Source organism: Condylostylus longicornis, unplaced genomic scaffold (assembly GCF_029603195.1).
Source record: "Condylostylus longicornis isolate FDR11 unplaced genomic scaffold, ASM2960319v2 ptg000101l, whole genome shotgun sequence".
Taxonomy (NCBI): domain Eukaryota; kingdom Metazoa; phylum Arthropoda; class Insecta; order Diptera; family Dolichopodidae; genus Condylostylus; species Condylostylus longicornis.
The window spans coordinates 1,020,804-1,045,475 of NW_026578069.1; the positions used below are offsets into that span (position 1 = coordinate 1,020,804).

The 24,672-nt window shown below is 21.7% G+C and overlaps 1 protein-coding gene across 1 annotated transcript in view; it reads right to left on the minus strand.

The window, feature by feature from the left end:
- Positions 1-567: 567 nt before the first annotated feature.
- Positions 568-24,672, minus strand: part of LOC129614114 (heterogeneous nuclear ribonucleoprotein L-like) — a 37,170-nt gene continuing 13,065 nt past the window's right edge. Inside the window, exons 3-5 of the mRNA XM_055528509.1 lie at positions 19,352-19,627; positions 19,006-19,210; positions 568-1,005 (exon numbers count right to left, since the gene is read on the minus strand). Coding sequence (XP_055384484.1) covers positions 869-1,005; positions 19,006-19,210; positions 19,352-19,627 — 618 coding nt within the window. The 3' untranslated portion in view covers positions 568-868. The remainder of the gene's footprint in view (positions 1,006-19,005; positions 19,211-19,351; positions 19,628-24,672) is intronic.

The window sequence follows — 24,672 nt, forward strand, 5'->3', positions numbered from 1 at the left end:
TTTCATGCTCTATTTTAATTTAACAAAAAAAAAAAATTATATATTTATATTTTAAATATACTTATATATTTTATATAAATATGTAAATTTTATATAGAGTGTGTTGTTTTAGTTTTAATTTTAAATATTTTGTTTTTTATTTTTTAATTATATTTTTTATTATTATTATTATTTTAAATTTTTAAATTAAAAGGTGGAATATTCGGGATCATTTTGTTTGTTTCTTTTTGTTTTCTTTTTCTTTTTTGAATTTATTTTGAAATTGTATTTTGTGTGTATAATATATGTGTGTATTTTTATTTTTTATATTTTCTTAACATATTATTTTTTTAATTATATTTTTATTTAATTGATTTATTTCTTTTTTTTTTTTTTGTTTTTTATTCATTTTGTTTCTCTAAATTACAATATTTTTTTTTAAATTTTATTTCTGTTTCTTTTTTTTTTGTTTTTGCTTTATTTAATTTTTATTGATTTTTTTGAAATTTATTTAAAATTAAGTCACTTAAAATATAACATTTAATTTTTTAATTATTTGTTTTTTTTTTTTTATTAAAAATGAAATAATAATTATAATATAAGCTTTTGCATTAAAAAAGAAAAAAACAAAAACATATTTCTTTTCTATAGTTTTAAAAAATTCATATTTGTTTTCTGTAATTTTATAAGATATTGTAAATTGTAATTTAAAAAAAAAAAAACAAAAATTTAATTCATTTAATTAATTAATTGTATAATTACAATAGAAAAAAAAAAACAATTTAAGAAGATAGCAGTAATAAAGTGAAAAATTATAAATTTATTGAATATATTTTTTTTTTAAAAAAATTGTTATTTTAATATTAATTTTAATTTTTGTTTTCTTTTTTTAATTTAAAATGTTCATTTTAACGTCTACATCATTTTCTTTTTCAACAATTCCTTCACTTGCTGCGTTATTCCATGCACCATTCATACTTTTCGATGATGAGAAACATAATTTCATTATAAAAGGGAATTTAGTTCCTGGAATGAAAAAAAAATTCAAAAAAAGAATATTAAAATTAATTTGTAATTACTTATATAATATATATAAATATTTATTTTTTTTTTTTGTAATTTTTACATTTCGTTACATTTGCTGACAATACAACAAATGTTTTTAATGCGACCTAATAAATTGAAGAATTTACGAGAAAATTGCAGGAAGCAGATGAACAAATAAATGAAAAATAAAATTGAATGAACGTAAATTTGTACATATTAATTTCGCAAACAAAAATTTGAAGACCCATTACAAATAAATTTAAATAGTACTCTAGAGCACAATCCAAAACATTTAAAAATATTTAGAAATAATTCTGAATGTCTAGCTCGAAAAAATTCTGAATGTCTAGCTCTTACTCTGAATAAAAATATAGAATTATAAAATAAAAATATTAAGAATACTTATGGCTCCAGATTTAATTGATTGATTGCAAGTTAATTTACAATTTATTGAAAAACTTAAGGGAGTACAAATAAGTTTTATAACGCTGAGATTACTCGTACATGCAATATATTAACCTATAGCATACATTATAAAAAAAAAATTTTAAATTTTATAAAATAATAGGAATTATTTAATTATTATTTTCATATGATGAATTATTATCTGATTGCACCAAGTTATCCGATAACGAGTAGATAAGATAAAGAGATTCGATTTCGAGCATGGAATTGCATAAAAATGTAATTCCATAGAAGAAGTACAGCTATCACTCTTGTATACGTTTTTATTAATATTTTTTCAAATATTTAATTGTATTCAATAAAATATTATGTGTCAAGGTAAGCAAGCAGTCAAATATAAAGGATAGGTAAGCAATCAAAGATAAAGTGAAAATGACCGTGTTTTTCGGTTTTCGTTTTTAAATCTTATTAAGAGATTTCTACCGAAAGTGGCTGGAATGTTGAATTATTAATAATTTTTTTTTATTTTATATAAATTGAAAGTATTTAATTGTTTTTCGTTTAAATGAAGAACTTTCTACAATCATTTACAAAAAATTTACAATAACCCACATTGTTTTAGTTGTGCACAACATTCTAAATGACGCAATTTTTAACATAATTTTATAAGATTTCTTGCCATAATAAATAAAATATGAAAGAACTTTTTAATTTTAATTTTAATGAAATTTCTTTAATATTTCATTTTATCTGTTAGCATATCTTATGTATACAATAAGCAAGTATAAGAAGAACACAAATTTTTTAGCGTTAATGTTGGCTGTAAATCATTTTGGCCTGTCTCCTTTCAAATAACTCACTTTTCATTAACGTTTGTTTATATAGGTGTACTGGTATATGACATTTTATTTTATTTTGTGTTTTATTTTTCTTATATGTGCTCAGTTTTTCTTTATTTATTTTTTTTACTTCGTCTAACAAAACTTGTTAAGTGGTAATTTTCAGAAATGAAAAATAAGTAAGACATAGAAAATGATATTTTCTTTTTATATTCTCACAAATTTTCCCTTCCTTCATACATAAATATTTACAAATACTAACTTAAGGCTAAACAGAAGTAATGTAGACAAAAGTGGAATCAAATTAAGAGTTTCTTGGTTTATAAAATTAATAATTTGATTAATAAAAATGACATTCCCATAATGGGTAAATTAAGATGATAGTCGCTCGAATGCCATCTCCAAAAGGTATTTAATCTACAAGGACGCAAGGACTAAAATCATACACAAACACGGTTTTATTACGAATAAGGACACTATTTTGATTATATGAATTCATAAATGAGTTTTATGGTTTACCGATAATTTTAAACATTTATCTACTTATAAATACAGGATATTTTATATCCTTAAGAAGAGGGATTTGAACAAAATATAATAAAACAAGAATCTCGACAATGTTGACATACATGACCATTTCTTATAACATTAAATTATTAATTTATTTTTTAATTTTCCAAAAATTTTATATAAAACTTTAAACATTTTGAAACAAAAAAAAAAATGTTAAAAAAAGATTAAAAAAAAAAAGAATTTTTTTTTTTTATTTTTAGAATTTTTCCAAAACTAATTTGCTTTCATTTCATTCTGTCCAACCGCCCGTTCGTGTGTCTTTTTACAAAATTTTCACACCTTTTACTATAAAAAGATGAAATTTTATATGCAAATAGATCTTTATTAGAAACTTGTTATTTCTGTTGAAGAACATTTTTATCTATCACTGCCCCTTTAAAACTTATTACCTCCCAATATCATAAACATATATATGTCATTTTTTGATTATTAATTGCTACGAAACATAAACATGTTTTAAATTTCTACTATGCGGTACATGATAATGGAACATTAAAAAGTCAAAATGGGCGTTAAAATTAACGGTTATCTAAAGCCCTAAAACCAGTTTTAGAAAATTTTTTATATAATTTTTCTTCTAGACAGCTTTTAGGTACTAATGAATAGTTTACTTCGTTGACAGTAAATGTTTCTGCGAGTCTATCCCTTTCCAAGTGATAATAACACTTAAAATTTTTTAAATTTCAATTTTTCCGTACCTTATACTTATGAAGTTACAAATACTTTTCCAATATTTATATTTAAGCAAGAATTTAACGGTAAATCCCATGGAATCAGAAAATATAATTATTTATTTTAACTCAAGTAATTGCTTCAATTTTTTCCTCACCCCAAATGTATGCAATAATTTAGTAATTTAAATGCGTAACAGATTATTTTACAAAAGATTTTCATTTGTTAAAAGGAAAAAGTGCTTCTTTAAAAACCATTAGTCTTATACGAATTTATTATAAATTTTTTTTTATAAAATAAAATTTTATAAAAATATTTTCTTTTTAAAGAATTCTTCACGTCTTAAAATCATTATTTATTTTCTTTTTAGAGAAGTTTTCTCATCAACAGAAGAATTTTCACAAAATATCTTTGCAATTTTATCTTACAAATATATTATTTTATTGAAATTATTATGTCCTTGTTCATTCATTCATTTGTACATGTGTATATGTAATTGTACACACAAACCATATATTATTATGTATACATAAATATTCGAATGTATACTTTATATAAAATATGAGTTATTTTCTACAGTAAGGATATTATATTCGTAACTTATTAAGTGGTATTATGAGATAATTTTTATTTCACCTGATCCAGATTTATTAAAATGTTGGTATATGTTTTTATATGTTGAAATTTCAGTTTACTTTAATGTTACTTTGTTGAATTAAGAAAATCATTACTTAGCTACTAACCCGGCTGAGTTCGTGATAGCTTTATTCGTTAAAAATTTGTAAACTACAATTAGATCATAAGCTAGCATATTAGAACATAAAGACGTTAATGTAACTTTCTTGCGTTATCTTAAAAATTATGCACTGCTTGGAAATTAAGATAATTGTCTTAAATAACTTTTAGCAAAAATGTTCAAAAAAATTTTGGCTTAGAAATTGAAATTTTGAACAAATATTTTTTAATTAATAAAATTGTTAGTTGCAATATAATGTAAATTGCAGTTAATTGCAGTTTCTTTTTTGATAAAATGTTAGAATCATTTTCTCAGTTGCTATTTGTAGCTTCAAAAAATAAAAACTTACTGATTTCCAACTTTATTTTTAATCAAATAACTTTCAATATCAACGAGTTGAGAGGAAAACAAGCAATGTCATGTTAAAATTTTATTTATATACTGTAACTATATTATATGCGACTTATTATCTGTAGTACAAATTTATACTCTAACATGCTATACACGAGTTTGCCTTAATATAATTTAAAAACTTTTATGCATTAGAAATATATACATATACATTTATACCTTTTATGTTAATATTGTATGCTTGTAAGCAAGCATCATATATGAAAAAATATTGTATTCAAATAATATTATCTAAATCTATAATAAAGTACCTTGATGATGATTTCTTTTTTTTTTTTTTTCCTTGGTTTAAATTGAATTTATCTAGGTTAGAATATTTATTATACATAATACAAGTATATATGTATGTAAAGGTGAAAAATTAGTTGTAATATGAGGTGATTTTAATGCATAAAAATTTGCTGTTAATTTATCAAAATATGTTGAAATTTTTGTGATTGCTTCTTACTAACATATTGTAGAGCAAAGCAATAATAAAATAGTTAGAGTAATTTTGTTTTTGTTATACTAAGACTAATAGTTTAAGACTAAGACAAATGTTTGTCTGTGAATGTGATTTGAATTTATATGAATAAACTTATAATGAGTATTGCAATTTGTTAAATATTTATATAAATATAGATATGCATATTTTTTGCAATATATGATGCACTAATGTTAATCATTGAATGTTCTGGAAACATTAACATGTTGCTTGAAACTTAGTAATTTTCGTCAAGAAATAAATTTTTTCAGTAGACATTTCTAATATCATAAACAAATACATTATATATATTTTAGATTTTTTTTAAATTACTTTGAAAAGAGTTTTAATCCGAAATATAATATCGATATCCAAATTCAAAATTTTGTATTTTGCTCTAAATATGAAAATTAATGCAAAAATTTTATTTTCATTTTAAATGCTTATTCTATTTTGTGAAAGAAATTAGACGAGAAGAATAATTTATTAACTTATTACAAGGTTTTCCACATCTACTCGGCTTTCACACCTCATTCACCTTTACGCCTTATGCCTTGGTAGACATAAATGTTGAATATTTTGATATTGTTAATTTTTGGATGCATTTTCTTTTAAAATCGTATTTAAGAGGAATTTGAATTCTATTATATTGCATTTTAAATTTTATTAGGATAACTGACGAATTTTAATTTATAGTTGCTTTACAAGAATTGAACGATCACTTCTGATTTTTGTGCTTTAAGCTAATAAAGCAGTATTCATTGCAATGTTTTAATTATTAAAATTTTCAAAATTTACCTTATTAACAATATTATTTACAATATTTAAATTGCCTGATATTTCAATTTTAATTTGTAAATATATTTATTATTTATATTAAAGTGAATATTAAGAAATATTTTGCTTGATTTAATTATATTTTTTTTTTATCCATTTTATTATAAATAAATATATGTAATTGTATTTGAATATAAAGAAATTAATATTGTTTTTTCAATATTTTTTGTGTACACTTACAATATTTACCCTTAAGAAATTTTTAGCACCAAAAATTAATTAATTTGTCAATTAAATTATATCATATACATATATGTATTGCAAATGTATATATTTTCTAAATATATGTAGATAATATCAATATATAGAATTGTAATATGCAAAATTTAATAAATTCAATACATATAGGAACATTTTAATTCCCTAATAATTTTTAATCTATTTATGGTTTAAATATTTTAATACTCGTATAAAAAATATATTTATTTTTTTTTTAAATCATATTTATTGTATTTATTTAATAATCTTGTATATTTTTAATTTTAAAATCAATTTATTTGTTTATTTATTTATTAAAATAATATGACATTTTTTATAAAGTATATTTTTTTTGTTTTTCTTGAAAAATTTCCTTTTCTTTATTGATTTAATTTTGTAAATATTATAAGCACATATTATTAATATAAATACATAATATGAATAATTTTTTATCAATTTGAAATATGTACATATATATATGTATATATATATATATATATAAATATATATATTATTTTGCATGTACGTGTATGCATATAAATAACCTAATTTCAATATTATTTGATTTTAAAATTTTAGAATTTCTTTATTAGAAATATTATCAAATGTATTTACAGTAAATTATTATTAAAAGCTAATTTTGAAAATAAAATAAAATTAATTTCAATAAAGAAAGGAATTTAACTTAATTATTTTATATTGTATAACTATATTTATATATTATATACATATACACATACAGTAATACCCCGCACTTACGTACCCTTTGGGACCGGAGCGTGTACGTAAAACAAAAATGTACGTAGAATGAATCTACTACTTTATTGATGAATAATATGTTTGAAACAAACTAAAACAATAAATATATAAATAAAAAGAAAAAGAGGGATATTATGTATGCAGTTTTATACTTTTATTTCATACGTTTTTATACTATATTTAACAATTAACGTGTATTAAAAAAACAAAACAAAAAACAAATGCATATACATATATAAATATCAAACAAAACTGAAATATAAAACATAAACTTCAAAATTCATCAATACATAATTTAAATATAAATAAAAACACGTTGTTACAAGTGTACATTCTCAATTTGGTATACATAATTTTTTTTTCCATAAATTTCAAAGCCAGAAAGAATGTACTTGTACGTAAGTGTGAATCATTGTACGTATAATGGGCAATTGGGGACAAAAATGAGATGTACGTAAGTGCGAGGGTACGTAAAACGAGCGTACGTAACACGGGGTATTACTGTATATATAAATTTATTTTGTATAACTATATATATGTAATCATTATTTTATTTGTATTAATAATAAATTGAATTTTACCATAATTAACTTTCATTTAAACTTAAAATGGTTGCGTTTCAATTACCTCAAGGGAGAAAATATTTTATATTTTCTTAAATGAAATCAATATTTAAAGTTTATATACATAATATGTACATATACATATATTATATAATATCATTTTATGTAAACACAAATGTATATACAGATTATGTAAAAATTATATGTAAAAGTAGAAAGTGATTCAGTTTTGGAAATTCACATAGTATAAGTGTAGTAGCAAAATTTTAGTTATAAGTGACGTTATTGTATAATTTTTAAGTATTTCTGAGCTCCTTAAATTTTTCGCAAAAATTAAATATTTTGCATTTTTTCATAAAGTGGTATATAAGGAGTTTGGACCAAAAGTTCATTAATATTTTGATGTAATCTTAAGTATTACAAAGAAGGATTTCTCTATTTTCAAATATTTGTGGTAAAAGTAAACTACTTCAAGATTGATGCATTAAACTCTAATATAAGGTGTAGGTTGGGAGAATTTGGGTTCTAGTTTCGGATAATTTAAACAAAAAAACTTTAATCGAATCCTCTTTGAAATTTGTGTTTGTTGAGTAATTTTTTTTTAAGTTTTAATAAATTAAAGTAATATTCAATAAAATTTGTTTGAATATCTGTAAATTATTTTTGTTAATTGAAATTTATGAAAAATTTAATATTTTATTGATTTTGATTAAATTCTGGAGGTATGAATTTCATATTGAATCATTTCTCAAGAAATAAGTAACGAACTGCTAACTATTAAATTTCGAACAATATTCTAATTTATAGTACAGCTTAGAAAATCTTATTAAATCTATTGTCTGTTTTTGTCAAGTTACAACAATAATCAGCATAGTGTTTATTGTACTTATTGAATCACTTGTTACTACACATTGTGTGTTTATATAACTAAATATACTTAGTATAAGTTGGATAAACCTTTGAAAATTTATTTGATAATCGAATTTATTTTATATTTTAAGTTTCTTTTTACAAAATTTATTTAAATATACATTTGTATATTCATGTATAATATGTATATATATATATAAAAATTGAATATATTTTGCAAATTGTAACTTTTAAAATATAGTTATCTATATATGAATAGATTGCTATACAAGCGTGAATTGTTGGATATTTCAAGAGTTATCAATACCATGATAAGAAATAAGTTTAATTAAAATATATTTGGAAAATTTTCTAATTAAAAAATTTGAAATCGGATAATTAGTTAGTAAAATAATGTGCTTTTTGACTTATTTAGAAAAAGTATATGTATACAAAAAAAAAAATAACGTTGTCTTAAGTCAGATTAGCGTAAAATTCTGCTTCATTTTATAACGAAAAGGTTAACAGATTTACAATATAAAAGAAAAATGTGCAAAATAAAATTTATATAAAATAATTTTTGAATGTATTAAGTGTATTGATAAAATTAAATTATTTATATTGAAAATGTTATGTTAAAATTTTAATAAGTAAAATTAAAAATTAATAAAAACAATGTTTTAAGTTATTTGTGATTCTGAAATATGAAAACAATAACAACTAGTCACTTAGAAAAGCGTAAATCTGTTAAAGTTATACTTAATCATAAATATCTTACAAGGGATATAGGATATAGTCGAAGTTGGAATAAATAGAAAACAATTGTCGAACAATATTTTGAGCTGTTATCACCCAGTTCTTATAAAAATTTTAGAAAGCAATGCATTTGGAATGTAAATACCATGGATTAAATCGATTTTTATGCAATTCATCGGAATTTTTAATTACTGTGATTTTTGATTGCTAACATTAATTTCTCATGTAAAATATTGCAAGTTCAATGACTTAGAAAAAAAATATATATGTATTTAACTCAGTCAATCATTTACTTGAAATTTATAATTTGATATTGTGTTTAAGTGGTTGTTGTTGCATATAAAGAACAATAATCTTTTGTTAAAAGTTTTTAAAATTTTCATTAATTTAATGATCAAATATAACAATTGAATAATTTTATGATTTATTAGATGTTTTTCTCTTTTATTCGCTTCAATAAACCTAATATACAAATGGTTTTAGAATATAAAAAAATTTTTAAATAATTTTCAAATTAATTTTCTTTTTATTGAGATTAACTTTTAATTAAAGATTTTAATTTATTGTATGTATATATACAATTTTAATATTGTAAAATTTAATTTAATAAACTATTGTTAGGGATCATCTGAATTTGAATAATTTTATAGGGTGATTCAAATTTTTTTTTTGAAGAGTACATTTTAAGAGAAATATTGCTGAACAAGTATAAGGATTTAAATCTTCGAATAGGTTGATTCTGTAGTTGGAAAGTACAAGTTCTATTTAAAAAGTTTTCAAAAAGGTGCTTGTAGGTTTACGGGAAATTAGAAATTCCAGCTTGTATTTGATTAAGATTACATTTTGAGTTTGATTATTTGTTCTTTTACTGATCATATGATCTCATTTGATTGAAGAATTTTTCAACATTATTATGAAAATTAATCGTAAATCAATTTCGTTACATACAATTATGAAAGGAATACTTAAAGGAAACTCAATACTATTTTAGTAAATTTAATTATTATTAAATGATTGAATTTCTAAAACTTCCTTAATTTAATTAAACTTCAAACCTTAATTGAATTGTGTTAAATACAATGTTTTAAATTCATGTCTATTTAAAGATAATTAACTAGTAATTTTCAATAAATAAAAAAAAAGACAAAAAATTCTATTAAATATAAAAATAATTTAAAATAAACAAAAGGTATGCAAAGTGAAAAAATGGAAAATTTTTTAAAAGAATGTTAAAATAAGAAAATTATTTTTGTGTTTTTCTTTTCATTTCTAATTTTACTCTTTCTCATTTAAATTGAATCACGTTTATTTATTTTTGATTTGTTGTTATGCTTACCTTTAAAAGCTTTAACAGTAAAATATGCAAATTAGCATTTTATATCCTTATTATGCAATAAAAGAAATTTATGTTGACATTTTACCTAATATTATATAACCTGTACGTATATATATATATATATATTTAAATAAAATAACATTATATACAAAAACAATAATATATGTAGAGAAGGATTTGCAAGGATAAAATGAATTTAAAATATTTTTAACTTCGCTTAAAATTAAATCTTCTTACTTTTTCTTTTTTAAAATTGAATTTCAATAAAGATGATAAATTAAAGTATAAATCCAATGATTTACTGGATTATTATCTACATATTAATTACAAGCTTACAAATGAAGAATATTATTATAAGAGATACAGGTTTGATATTCTTTATTTTTTGTTTCAAGATGAAAAATTGAAAATTTTAAATTTGATATTATTAAACCGTCTATCTTCCTTTTTTTTTTTTTGAAAAGGGAGGTTCAAGGATTTTATGTTTCTTAACCAAAATATTTATGTTGATAAAGCAAACTAAATTTATTACAGAAAGACTAAATTAAATTTACTACATAAATAGTAAAGAGACTATTTTACATATACTAGGGAAATTAAATTAGACTCTTTAAATTTATAATTTCAAATTTACATTTGCGAGAAACTTGAACTGATTTGTAAAATCTTATATGGTGGTTAATGTGAAACTGTGAGAGTATAATGAATCGCATTAACCTAGCCTAATTTTAGTGATCAAACTCTAGTGATCAAGCTTCAATCACTTACAAATCAAAGTGTACACAATTAAAAATTGAAATTTTAAATTTTATAGTTTTTCTTTGAGTTGAATAATTTTTTTTGACCAATTGGAAACAGAATATATGACGACATTTTTATATTGTATATTGGATGACGTACGTATCTAGTTAGAAAAAGGTGTATGAAACTACTTTGTTTTCAATTCTAAAATCAACTTAAATATGATCCTAAGGATTTTACGCGTTCAAGAATGTTAAATCAGAAAGGTGATACACTATAATTTTTATTATTACACGAACATCCTTACAATTCCTTTTATAAAAGTCCTTTAAAAGGAAAAAACAAAAATGCATGTTTTTAAATTAAAAAATATTTTTAAATTGAGTGTTTAAAATGTTGCGTAAAATTATATAAAAAGTTTTTGACAGAAAAAGAAAAAAAGGAGTAAAATAAAAATTTAAGATATTTTAAAAGTAAAAGGTGAATTGCTTTGAGCAATAAACACGTTAAAAATATTTTTTAAAGAAAAGTACGTGTACAATTAGTAAACTTTCTTAAAGGATGTTAAGTGTTGCTCCTGAAACTTTTTGAATACTTTCAATTTTTTCTTTTCTTATTTTTTCATACCAAAATTATACTACATGATGGATGAAAAATTAATTTGAATTTCTTAAAAGTTAAATGCCTTAAACTTAATTAAATGTGTTTCATATTTCATGAAGAATATATTTTTTATTTTGAAGAAATTAGTTAGGACTAAGGGCTTTTTACTTCTTATATTAAAAATTGTTCATAAATTTTCTTTAATTTTATTAAAAATTTTATTAAAGTTTGGTGTTTCATAAGTCTATGAAATTTGATTGATTGAAAAAGTAGAGTTTTATTTAACTTTCAACCATAAGAAAACTGATAAAACATTTTTGATCCTTGCTTTTCAAATGGACAAAAATGTTGAGATAATTGAGATTTGGAAAATCAAAATTCTAAAATTTTTGAAAATTACTTTAATTTGTGCTTCAAAAAAATTTAATTATTGAATACTCGTATCATTAAAAATTTACAAAATTCAAAACGATATATTTGAATGTTCTAGGAAGATGGATGCCATAATTTAAGGTAAAAACGATGTCTTAACTTTATTTATTTCAACTCATATACATTTAATTCAACATTAATTAAATGCAACAAGTATTTATCTACCTTTCAATTTGTGTAAATTTGTTATACAAATAGTAAATTACATAGATTTAATATTATTCTGTTGACTAACTCTGTAAATCTTTACATATCGAATTTATAGTTTGCTTGTATCTGTATTATGTAATTAAGAATCTGTATTCCATTATTCAATATTCTATTTCAACATTTTGTTATTTAGTCAACAGGTGAATTTTTAGTTTATATTTTTTATGAAAAATGCAAATTAATGAAGAATAAATAATTAAAATAAACTAAAATAAACTAAGATTTAGATTGTTTGTTAGATGTCAACGAACTAAGTGAACTATTTAATGTTATTGTTGTAGTTAAAAAGCATATTGTTACAAGGATTTAATAAAATATGTTTTTATCAATGGAATGAACAATAGATACTAATCAATTGAAACGTAAAAAATGAAATTCGCATCTTGGGGACGATTATATTCCTGAATAGCTGCCGTGGAGTGCAGTCACGATCATGTGTAAGAATGTTTCTTTTTTATTTCATAATTTTATTTCATAATTGTTCATTTAATTGATGATTTGTTATAGTGAACTATGTCGGATAATATGTGCATATTAAGTTTGATTTCCTCTTTAGTAGACTTTGGAAGGACAATGGTAGAAATACTATATAGATAATATTCAAATTTTTTGAGACTACTCGATACTCTCTATTTTGCGGCACAATTATAATGAACAGAATTTAATTGTATTTTTTCATAGTATTGAAAAAAAAATGGTTCTCAATTTTTAAGATTAATTTAAGATTTTTCTTTGGAACGTTATTAATAGAAACAGAAGATGCAGGAAGAATTATATGAAGTAACGAATGATTGCATTTTCTAAAGAGGAAGAAATATTAATAATTACAATGTTTAAAATTAAAGATACCTCTTGATATTTTAAATAAAATAGCCCATCATTAGGGGAATATTTTTTAATTCTGTTTAAAAATTTATACGAAAGCATGATCTTAAACAAATTCAAAACGTTTCTCTCTATATAATATTCATCAATTTGCAGTTAATAACGTGGAATATTTACTTTATGGTAAATATTTTTTACTTTTAAAGTAACATTAAAGTATCAATCTTTTTTTTTTATAGAAATTTGCTTCTTGTTCCAAAAATTTCCTCGTTAATGTAGCATAAAATGAATTTTTCTCTTTAAAAAGTATATAGCGAAAGATGAAAAGTAGGATATGAAAGATGAAATAAAAGTAAACAAAAAGGACATCGTTTAGTTAATTTTAGTTTTTATTTTTTTTTAGTTTTAAACATCCCTTTTCTTTTAGATTCTCAAAAATGGAAGAAACAAAATATAAAATGAAAATTTTAGTTAACCAGACGAAGATTTATAGGGTGTCTTGTAGTTTAAGAAAATTATTTAAAATTTATAATTTAATAATGACCGTAAGGAGTACAAGTTGTAAAGTGTCCCTTTTCAATGTTGTATCGTTTTAAATTATATGTGAAATCTTTAATAAAACTTTATGAAATTGCTAACAATATGAAGAGTACTACTTCTAGGGGCAATTAATTATTCATCCAGCAAATTCTGCAGAGTTTGTTACGAAGATAAATTCGACTGTTCTGTTTATCTACTCGTATATGATTTGAGTTAGGAGTTTGAGTTTTTTTAGTAATCTGTAAATATAAAATCATATTGTAATCTAACGTAATTATCATACATATTAAATTCATCAAAATGTGACAGAATGACACTTACATAACGTATGTTTTGATAAAATCCTTGAATCCAATATAAATATTATATGCATTGATCATTTAAAACAAAATTTATTCAAGTTCAATAAGATTGAATTTTGAAAACATAAACATTAAAATGTATTTATAGAAGAAAATTAGATCGATGGAAGAGTAAAAGAAATACAATATACGAGCTATCAAACATGCCTACTTGATTACATATTCTATATTATATTAGATTTTCTAAATAGAAATTTTTCCGAATTTTAAATTTTAAAAGATAATAATTTTCCACTAAGTGTAAAATCATATTTGTGTCTCAATTTTTTTTCCATTTTTATAATTCTTTGTATATAATGTACGTGAATGTAAATGTACTTATATTATAATGTATATAGGCATTTTCTTTTCATTTTTGTAAATTTTCACCCTGTTTTTTTTTTTTTTCACAGAACACAAAATTAGAAGTGGAGGCATTTAGTTTTGAACAACAAGAGGAAAATCAAAAGACTTGCAAAAAAGAGAATAACACTCATACAAAAAAAATAATAAGAAAATAAAAACAATGACAAAAGAACAAATTTTATTGCACCCAAAGGATAATTTTTCAAAAAGTAAGCAAAGTAACAAAAAAAAAAAAAAAATTAAAGAAAAGAAAAAAATTTATAAAAATAAACATAACATGCTTGTATCCTTGTAACGAAATATAACTGTTATTTGCTATTTACTTGTTTTTTTTTTTTAACTTGATTTCTTTCACTTTTTTTTTTTTTTTTTAACTTTTTATGGCTTTTTTTTTTTTTTTTTTGTTATCCTGTTTCAATTGTATCAAAATGTAAAAAGTAGGTTTATAAAATTACATGAGTACAAGACTTAAAAAAATAAAAAACAGAAACTCCTCTTATATTCATATATGTTTATATGTGTGTGAATTGTCAGTAAGTATGAACAAATATGTAGAAGAAATCCCTTTTATATTATAAAAATATAATAATAAATCCTATATGTATTAACAGCATGTATTTTTCTACATAAAATATACTCGTGTATTTAATAACAAATGGATAATAACAAAATACCATATTGCAAAAAAAAAAAAAAAATAAAATTAAAACAGCATGAACAACAAAAATACAAAATATATTTACAGAATAAGGATAATGTAAGGACTTCAGAATACACTTGGTAAATCTTTTCTTGATTTGTGAAACTTAACTTATGATTTATTGCTGCTAAAAAAAACAAAAAAACGAAAAATAAAAATGAAAAAAAACCAAAAGCAAAAAGGAAGATATAGGATAAATTTTTGCAAAAGAGGAAAACAAAAACACATAAAGAAACGGCGAATGAGAGAGAGTGAGAAAAACAAGTAGTGGAGTTCAAGAAGAAAAGAGTAAAATGGAAAGAATTTACTGTAAAAAGACAAGAATCAAAGCTAATATTGTAATAAAATGACATACGAATGATTTTTTTTTTATATATAAAAAGAGCCTATACCATATTATTCATGGTGGTGGTTAACGATTGCCATATGGTCATATTTTATTTATTTTTATAGTATTCCCAATTATACCTATAAACAAAATCTTTATATCAAAAATTTTAGCTTTTCATAATTGAAAAATAATTCTATAAAAAAAATTTTTCAGTCTAATAAAATATTATGACATCATTATTTTAATATAACTTAAAGGATTTTAAGTGGAAATTTTGTATAAAGAAAGAAAATCTAGTATTGAAATTGTTTTCAATTTAAAGCCATCAAAAAGGAATGGAAAGCAAATATATTAAGGCTTTTAAATAGAAATCCCGAAATGAAATTCGTTTTAGAATTTCTTATACTGAAAAATATTGTGAAAATTACAGTATTCTGGCATCACTTTAGCAAGTTATTACAAATTTTAGGTAAGATAATATTAAATGAAATAATGTTTGTCATAGTTAGTATATAAAATGTTATTTTCTGGATGAGATTAACTTAACTTTTATCACATTTTATGTGATAATTTTATTTTGGATGATTTGTTTCTCTTTTTCATTTGTTGATTCATTCTTCTTTAAGGATCATATTTTAGATTAATTTTATTTCCTGACGTCTACTTATAATAAAATAAAAAGTTTTATAATTTGAATTTTTTTTTTTGTTTTTTGACATATAATATAAAGAATAATGAAATTATATAGTTTTGTATGTATCTACTTCTAAAAAGATATAATCTAGAATAATTTCTAAATTTTCGAATGATTTTTGTTATATTGAAATATTATAATTATTAAGATCGGCAGTGGCTAATTTTCGAAAAAAAAACTTTATAAAAATTCCTTTTTTTTTGAAGTAGTTTAATTAAATACTTACTATACATTATTAATTAAAAATTTTGTTGTATAAAATTTAAGAATTTGTTTTTGAAGTTTTTGAAATCATAAAACACTAAAATATTCGATTATAAATCATGTGAACTACGGAAACTTTTATGAATATGAATAATGCTTTGGAAAAATACTTCCACAAAGAACTCAAATTAAATAATAAAATAATTGGATATAAGAAGTTAAGAAAAAAAAATTTAAGAATTATTTAAAATCACAAATTTAAATTTTTATTATTTTAAAAAAAATTGCATATTTATAGGGATCGCACGTAAATCTATTTTACATAGGCTGCGTGTTAAAATTAATTATTAACAAAACCTCAATTATAATATAAAATTTTAAAGATTATTATCAATATAACAATTTAAAATAAAATTTCCTTAAAAATACATAATAGTGTGATATATTTATAATAATAATTTTGAAAACCACATTCCCTTAGTTAATTTTATACAAACAAAAGAAAAAAAAATAATGTCATTTTAATTAAATAAGATGGTGGTTTCTGGACAAAAATGCCATAATAGAGGTGGTTTTTTTTTTTATATTTTTTTTGTAATAGCTTTGATTTCGTGCTGTGAATATTAAATTTAAATAATAAAGTCAGATTGATTTAATTAATACAATAATATTAAGGGGATAAAGAAAGGCAATGGAATAAAAGGAAGAAGATAACAAAATAAAATTAACAATAGGTAATTGAAATTAATTGCTGATTCATGTAAATTTAAATTTTGTAAATTAAATAAGAGTTAAATTTTTTATTTTGTTTTTCAGTATACGTTTGAATTTTTCAATTTATTTTAAAATTCATTTTTAAAATAAAGTGAAAAATTTTATTATATTAAATTCCTGTATTTTTTATTATTACATTAAAAATTGTCTTCTTTTTTTGCATTTTTACGATAATATTGACAATATAATGATTAATTTTAGTTATTAATTGATTATTGAGTTAATATTTTAGTAAATGCAGTAAACGAACCTAAGGATATAATGCAATATAACAGAAATAAATTAAATTTTTATAGTCTATATTGAAACAAAGAAAAATAAATTGAAAATTTGAAAATTTTTCATTCTAACTATGTTAATTTGGTATAAAATCACTTAAATTTATGTAAATGTTGCTTTCTATTTTGGATGTATGTTCCTTAGTATTAACTCTTAATTCTGATTTGAATTTCATGGCTAGCAAATATACAAATTTAAATTGTATTAGGTATCCAGCATAAACAAAATATTCTATAAAAGTTTATAACGATTCCTGGAAGATAAAATCAAATAATATTCTGATTTACGCGATTATATGGACTAGTCTAATTTTAATTTTGTCTGAATTTTCTAGAAATAATCTGGGAAATCTACAAAACGTACTAAAGAATCAAATACATTTATTTATAATTCATCAAATTATTTTTTTACTTAAAATATTGCTGCAGGGAACGTAAGGCAAAAAAATTGCTAATTATAATGCATAATTTGCAAATAAAATTGATTAATAATTAAAATATTATTGTTAATTAACTATTAACAAAAAAAAAAAAAAAAACAAAATATTAAAAACATTGAAAAAAGTAAAATAAAAAATTTTGCATAACAGCTAGGCGCAAGTAAAATTACTGTACATAAATTTCATTTACTTTATCATTTTTATAAACTTCATCAAAGATGAGTGCTCGTAAGACAAAATTCTTATATAATTGAAGTAGAATATAAGTCAATGTTGTAGTTTAGAATTCTAAATTGTTGGTATTGTGAGTAATTATCAGTAAATAAAATGTTATGAGTGCATATTTTAAGAAACCTATATAAGTGAGAAAAAAAGTTATTTCTGTAAATGAAGAGTTTACTGTACAATTAAATATAAATTAACTGAATTGATATTATATTTTTTGAATATTTACACAATATTTTCATTATAATATTTATTTATTTATTTTTTTTTTTTTTAATGAAGATAATTATGCATTATGCGATTAATTAGAATTTATATGTAAATAAGGGTCATTAATAAAAATAATAGCTCAACTAATTAATTGATTATTTTATAATTGGAAATTTTTTTTTCCAATTAGTTTATAAATATGTACACATGTTTATATACATATACGAGTATATATGTATATGTTGTAAATTAAAATAATATTGACGAAAAATGAGTAATTCAAAGTAAAATTTTTTTATTTCATCAGAGAAATTGAATTTTTTGATTAAAAAATTTCAATTGAAAAATTTTTGGTAATAAGTTTAGTAATTAGTTTTTGGTAATAAGATAGTAATTAATTTTTAATATAATCGGTTAAGATAAAATTGAAAAATATTATTGAAAAAGGTTTTAAGTTATAATTTGCATACTTATAATCGTATAAACTTCCTCACGGGGCCGTTAATTAAAAATTTCAAAGTATGATGAATAGATTAGAGATTATATACAAACGTAGATTATTTTGCTTTTTCAACAATTTTCAAATATATATTATTATTTTGAATAGAATTCCGAAGTTGTCAGCAATAAATAGTAAAAATAACAAAGTGAAAACAAATTAAACATACCTTTTCCTTCAATTGGTAAATGATTACATTTCATTATAGCTAAAACTGCTTGAGCAATATTTGAAAATTCAATTAATCCAGATGATGAACGTTCTGTTTTTAATGGGAACATTCTAACCGACGTTGGTGGTACTTCTTTGATATTAAAAATTCCTATCAGTTGCTCATCAGTCAATCCAGGTGGTGTGTTGAAAAAGTGTAAAATCTAGAAAAAAAAAATAATACAATAAAACAATAAAATTTGTAATCATTTTATTATTATTGACTAAGTTCTTGTGTAAAAAAAAATATTTGTAATTATCAGCAATAAATAATCATACAAAATTAATCATAATCATTTTCATACCTTACTCGGTGGTTGGATACGATTTTTACTAGCTTGTGCCGGTGATAAAAATCTGTTATTTTTTGAACCAGTATATTCTTTAAAACTTGGCGTATGATCTGGAAGACTAAATGGATTAATGACTTCCGATAGGAAATTTTGTTTTGAAAAAGCTATTTGTATTTTTCCATTATTTCCAACAGGAATGTTGTTTAAATGTTGGACACAACGTTCAACTGCAACTGAATCACCCATTTGTACCATTGCTGTACCTTCTTTGGTTTTTAAGAATTTTATCTGCAAAAAAAAAAATAATGGGATATTTGAATAATTCATGTTAATACATATGTGAAAAATTCATGTTAATGGAAAAATTTCTTTAAAATTTGAAATTCAATTAAAAATTCACCTTGGCTGGATAATAAAATGTTTTCGTGTTTTGAAACGGAATTTGTAAATTAATAAAATTTTATAATTTTTCGTAATTAATTTTTTAATAAAATCCTGAAATGGTTATGCTAGATGAGCACTCTTGTTGGCGAGTCTATGTTTTCTAGCTTATTTATAAGTAATTTCTAGCTTATTTTATTCAATAAACAAAAAATGTTTAATATATGAAAAATAATCGACAAAATCCCTTAATGCCCTTATTGTAAAATAATTTCTTTTACTAAATACAAAATTAATCTCTAATATTTATGAATATAAAAAATTTATTTTCATATTGAGCATATCCTTTTATATTGACCAAGGATTTCTATTAAGTAATAAATCCTATTGAGTTGAATTGAGATTCTTTAAGAACACAAAATATATTGTTCATTAAAATTATTATTCATTCAGAAATATTTTGTAAATTTAACAAAAAAAATTAAATTTTCTCTTCTATATAAAAAATTTTTAATTTTGAATATTGTTTCTTCCTTAATCATTTTTATCATTATATAGACATAAAATTTTGTATGTTGAATATGAAAATAAAAAGATTGGACCCAGGTGAATTTTAAACTTAAAATATTGGACAGGAAGAAAGAAATATTTTAAACTATGTTTTGAGATTCCTTTTTTTTTTTTAAATAATTTACTTTTGTATTCACATATTGGTAAGAAATATTAATTATATTTAAAATGTATTTATATATACCATATATATATATGTATATATATATATACATACATATATATGTTTCTAATAAATGTTGTAAATTTTATAAAACCATTCCGTAAAAGAAAAAAAAATATTATAGTTTTTCTTTTCACCTGGTATTTTTTTTTATACCTTTCTATATCTATTATTTTCTTTGTTCAGGATTTCAATAAATAACTAAACAAAATATCTATGTTTATTTGAGAGTCTTACATTTTTAATATTAAATGAATGTTATTCTGTATTATTTGTAAATTTTAAAAATATTATGTACAAAATATAAAAGAAGTGCAATTTCAAAAAAAAGAATTGGTATTTGTTCACTTCAATTACCAATAAATTTATTTCACATAATATATACAGTTGAACACAATATAAAGGGTAAGCTGTAACAAATTTTAGTAATATAAATCAATTTAATTGCCAATTTCTTGTTTTGAATTAATTTTCTTATATTATTTATTTTTAAGATTGCTGTTTATGGGGATAATGTTGCAGTCACGGAGGAACGCTTTGGGGGTTTGCAGAAGCTTATTGTGAGTTAAATTTTGTACACAAGTTTTCTTGACTTATTATATGGTCGCAATTCTTATTTTGTAGAGAGGTTGTGAATAGACGATAGGTCATTTCTCCTCGGTTGGTATGGACTAGAAAACTTAATTAAATGTAGGAAGAACGGGTTGCATTAGAGTAATAGGGACTCTAAAAATGACGCCGACCCACGGAATGGAGGTTTTGTTCGATTTAGAAACAGTCAAAAAGATAGAGATCGGGCTTATTTAAAAAAGTGAAGTATATACATACTAAAACTTTGGCGGAACATATTTTGAATGTTGGCGACCTACGGACGGACTATTTGGCTCCAACATCAGATTCTCTGATTCTCAGTAGAGGGGAATGGGAGATTGAATTTCCAGTTATAAAGACGACCCTAGAATCATTGTTGGAATCGGATGCAAACGAGATTTTTGAAAGGTTGCGTCTTCAGATATTTAATTTGGTTGCTTGATTACAATAATGCGTTTGAAGCACAGCACTGGAATCGGAAATGTGCTTATGGGTTGCAAAATACCACAATTAAGTAATTTTCATCGCTTAATTGTTGCATTTTAAGTAAGACACTGCTATCGATTGAAGTAAGAAATATTTGAATAAAATAAAAAAAAATCCACAGTAGCTACACTGAAATATTGCGTTTCAAGTTATTCGGTTTCCGCCTTTAGATAATTGCTGTTATAGTTGCGTTGAGAAGTTGTTCAGTTGCTAATCTTGTTTCCATGATACGATCAACTGATTGTGTTTAAAATAAATAAAAATTGAAATTAAGTTTAGATACATTTATTTATGTACTATTGTCATTCTTACACGAAGCAGCCGCCTTAATTATATATAATAAAATTCACAAAGAAAATATATTAATCGCGTTTTTTCTTTGCCAAAAGAATATTTTATTCTACTTATAGCTTTGTCTTCTACTGTTTTCATTCTTCATCATTTATAAAAATAAAATATAGCAGAGAATCTTGAACTGAAAAATATATAATCCATCCATTTTGTGTTTTTTTTGCGGTATGCTGTTTTTTTCCCCCTTTAAATTGCAATATCAATATTCCCATATTAAATTCGTTTCTTTTCTTTAACCACATTTTTTATATCTGCATATAATATGGTTTATAGTCGACGTACCTTTACGTTTCAGCACACGTACAATCATACTATAATAATATATTACTGTAATACTATGTGTTCGTACATACATCCATATAAATTTATATTATAGAATAACGTAAAATAAACACATTTATAAACGTAGCTTGCATATTCTCTGACAACAGAAAATTACAAAAAAAAAAAAAAAAAAGCCAAGAATTATATTTTTTTTTTATTTTGTGTATTCCCAATGGTAAATTGCTCTACTTATTTGCACATTACTTCCAGGATTTATAACCTGGAATATTATTGTCGTATGTTACAATAAAATGTGCAAGTGATATACAGAAAAATAAAGAAAATAATATATTTTTTTTTATATTACATGTACAATACACCATATAGGTGTATATATAATCATATAATTCATAATATATGTATAGGGTGTGTACCTTTAATTTCTACGTGATGATTAGCCATCTTATGATCATTAAAAGTTTAAGCAAAATAAAAATTTCTACTCGTTAAAAAATAAATACGTGATCCTTTTAAAACTGGGATCTATCTAGATTAATAGAGAATTAAAAAAAAATCGTCATCTGAATTATTATAAAATGTTGTTTTCGAAAATATTATTTAAATATTATTAAAATTTATTTTTTAAAAATATCAAAATATTATTCGATATGATTAATTGCTTTAGCGAAGTTACCTACAGTTTTTAGAACATAATAGGGTTTGGTTTACAGAATTTTTTATTATGAAGATTTTTCGAATGATGTGAGTAATTTTTGATATTATTTTCTTACAATTTAATATGAGCTTAATTATTTTATTTTAAATCAAATTGATTATAGAAAATCTGAACAATTTCTAAGTTTTCAGAAATTACACTTGAAATTTTAAATATTTTTATCCCTCCTATTGATAATACGTCGTATGTACATCATTATTCTTATAATAAATTTGTTAGATTAATTTCCAATTTTAAAATATAAAATTTTTTTAAAAAAAGTTTTGTTTTTTCGCAGTATTCTTATTGTTTTTTTTTGTGCTGGTACGTTGTCGAAGTATGAGTTCTGAAACTTTATCAAAAGTTTTTATCATAACATATCACAACCGATGCAACTTATTTAACATAAAATGCAACGTATGTGAAATAAGAAACTAAATGCTTTTTTTCTTTTGCTTTGTTATATTGTAGAGGAGAAATAACAACAAAGACGTAGCAAAAGAAAAATGAAAAGGATCTTCTTTAGAAGCCATTATCATGTTGTTCTTTCTACAAACAAAATTATTTTTTTTTTCATATATTTTCTTCAACATCATCTCTCTATCAATATAATCTGTCTTTTTTACTTCAAAGTTTTTGGTATCGGGTTCCAACTATATAGTTGGAAATGAAATGTATATATATATATTTATATATATATGTATATATATATATATATATATATATATATATATATATATATGTATATTACCATCTATATATGTAAAAGAAACGAGAATATGTACGGAACGCTTTAGTGTTTTCTTAACGTTATTTTCTTTTTAAAATTTAGCTTTTATACATGAAAATATCCTTAAGTTTATTCTATATGCATACATGTATGTACCATATAGGAAAGCAAAAAAAAAGAAATTTCAAATTTTTATTATTTTTTTTTTTTAAGAATTTATTTAAATTATATTTATATCTTTAAATCGGTATAAAGTAACTGTCGATTGAAATGATATTGATGTTATTTTAGAGAGGATATGCGAATTATTGAAGAATTATGTTTCGTTTCAAAATCTACGAGGCACCATATTGTATTTAAATATTTTAAGGTAAAATTATATTTTCCGTATATCTTAAATGAATATTCTATCCTTTATATTTTGCATAGCACTATTTGGTATTATATTTCCAATATTAATCGTATGTGTTAGTTGTAAACTCCTTTTAGTATTTTAAATCGAATTGCATAAATAGATCCCCGTTTTTAATAAAAATTTTTTAGTTTAGCTACAATTTTATTTCATATTTATTATGCTTATCTGTGCCAATCACCTCAATTTGAATGTTTGAATAAATATTCAATTAAATATGATTTGAAATATTTGAATAATTTTTCAATTTTATAAAATGAAATAATGAAATCAATACAAGTTCATATTTTTAATTAATGAAAGTTTTAATAAATTTACAAATCTGCTCAAATATGTATATTTGAGTGAAGAGTTTATGGTTTTATAAAATAATATTCATTTTTCCGTTAGGAATATGAAATGAGAAATATTTTGTATACATTTATGCTGATATTTATAAAAAATTCCCCTAAAAGTATGCAATTTTTTATAAAATTTTTTGTGAAAAAAAATCAATACCAGTGTCAAGATCATAAAACTAAATTTCTAGCTATTGAAAAACTCTTCATTCTTATTTTTTATTATTTCAGAATTATTTTTTACAGTACTATGATTGGCACAATCAAATGAAATATTTTTCATACGCATATGTTCAATATTTCTTTCTTTGAAATTTCCAGCTCTTTCAATA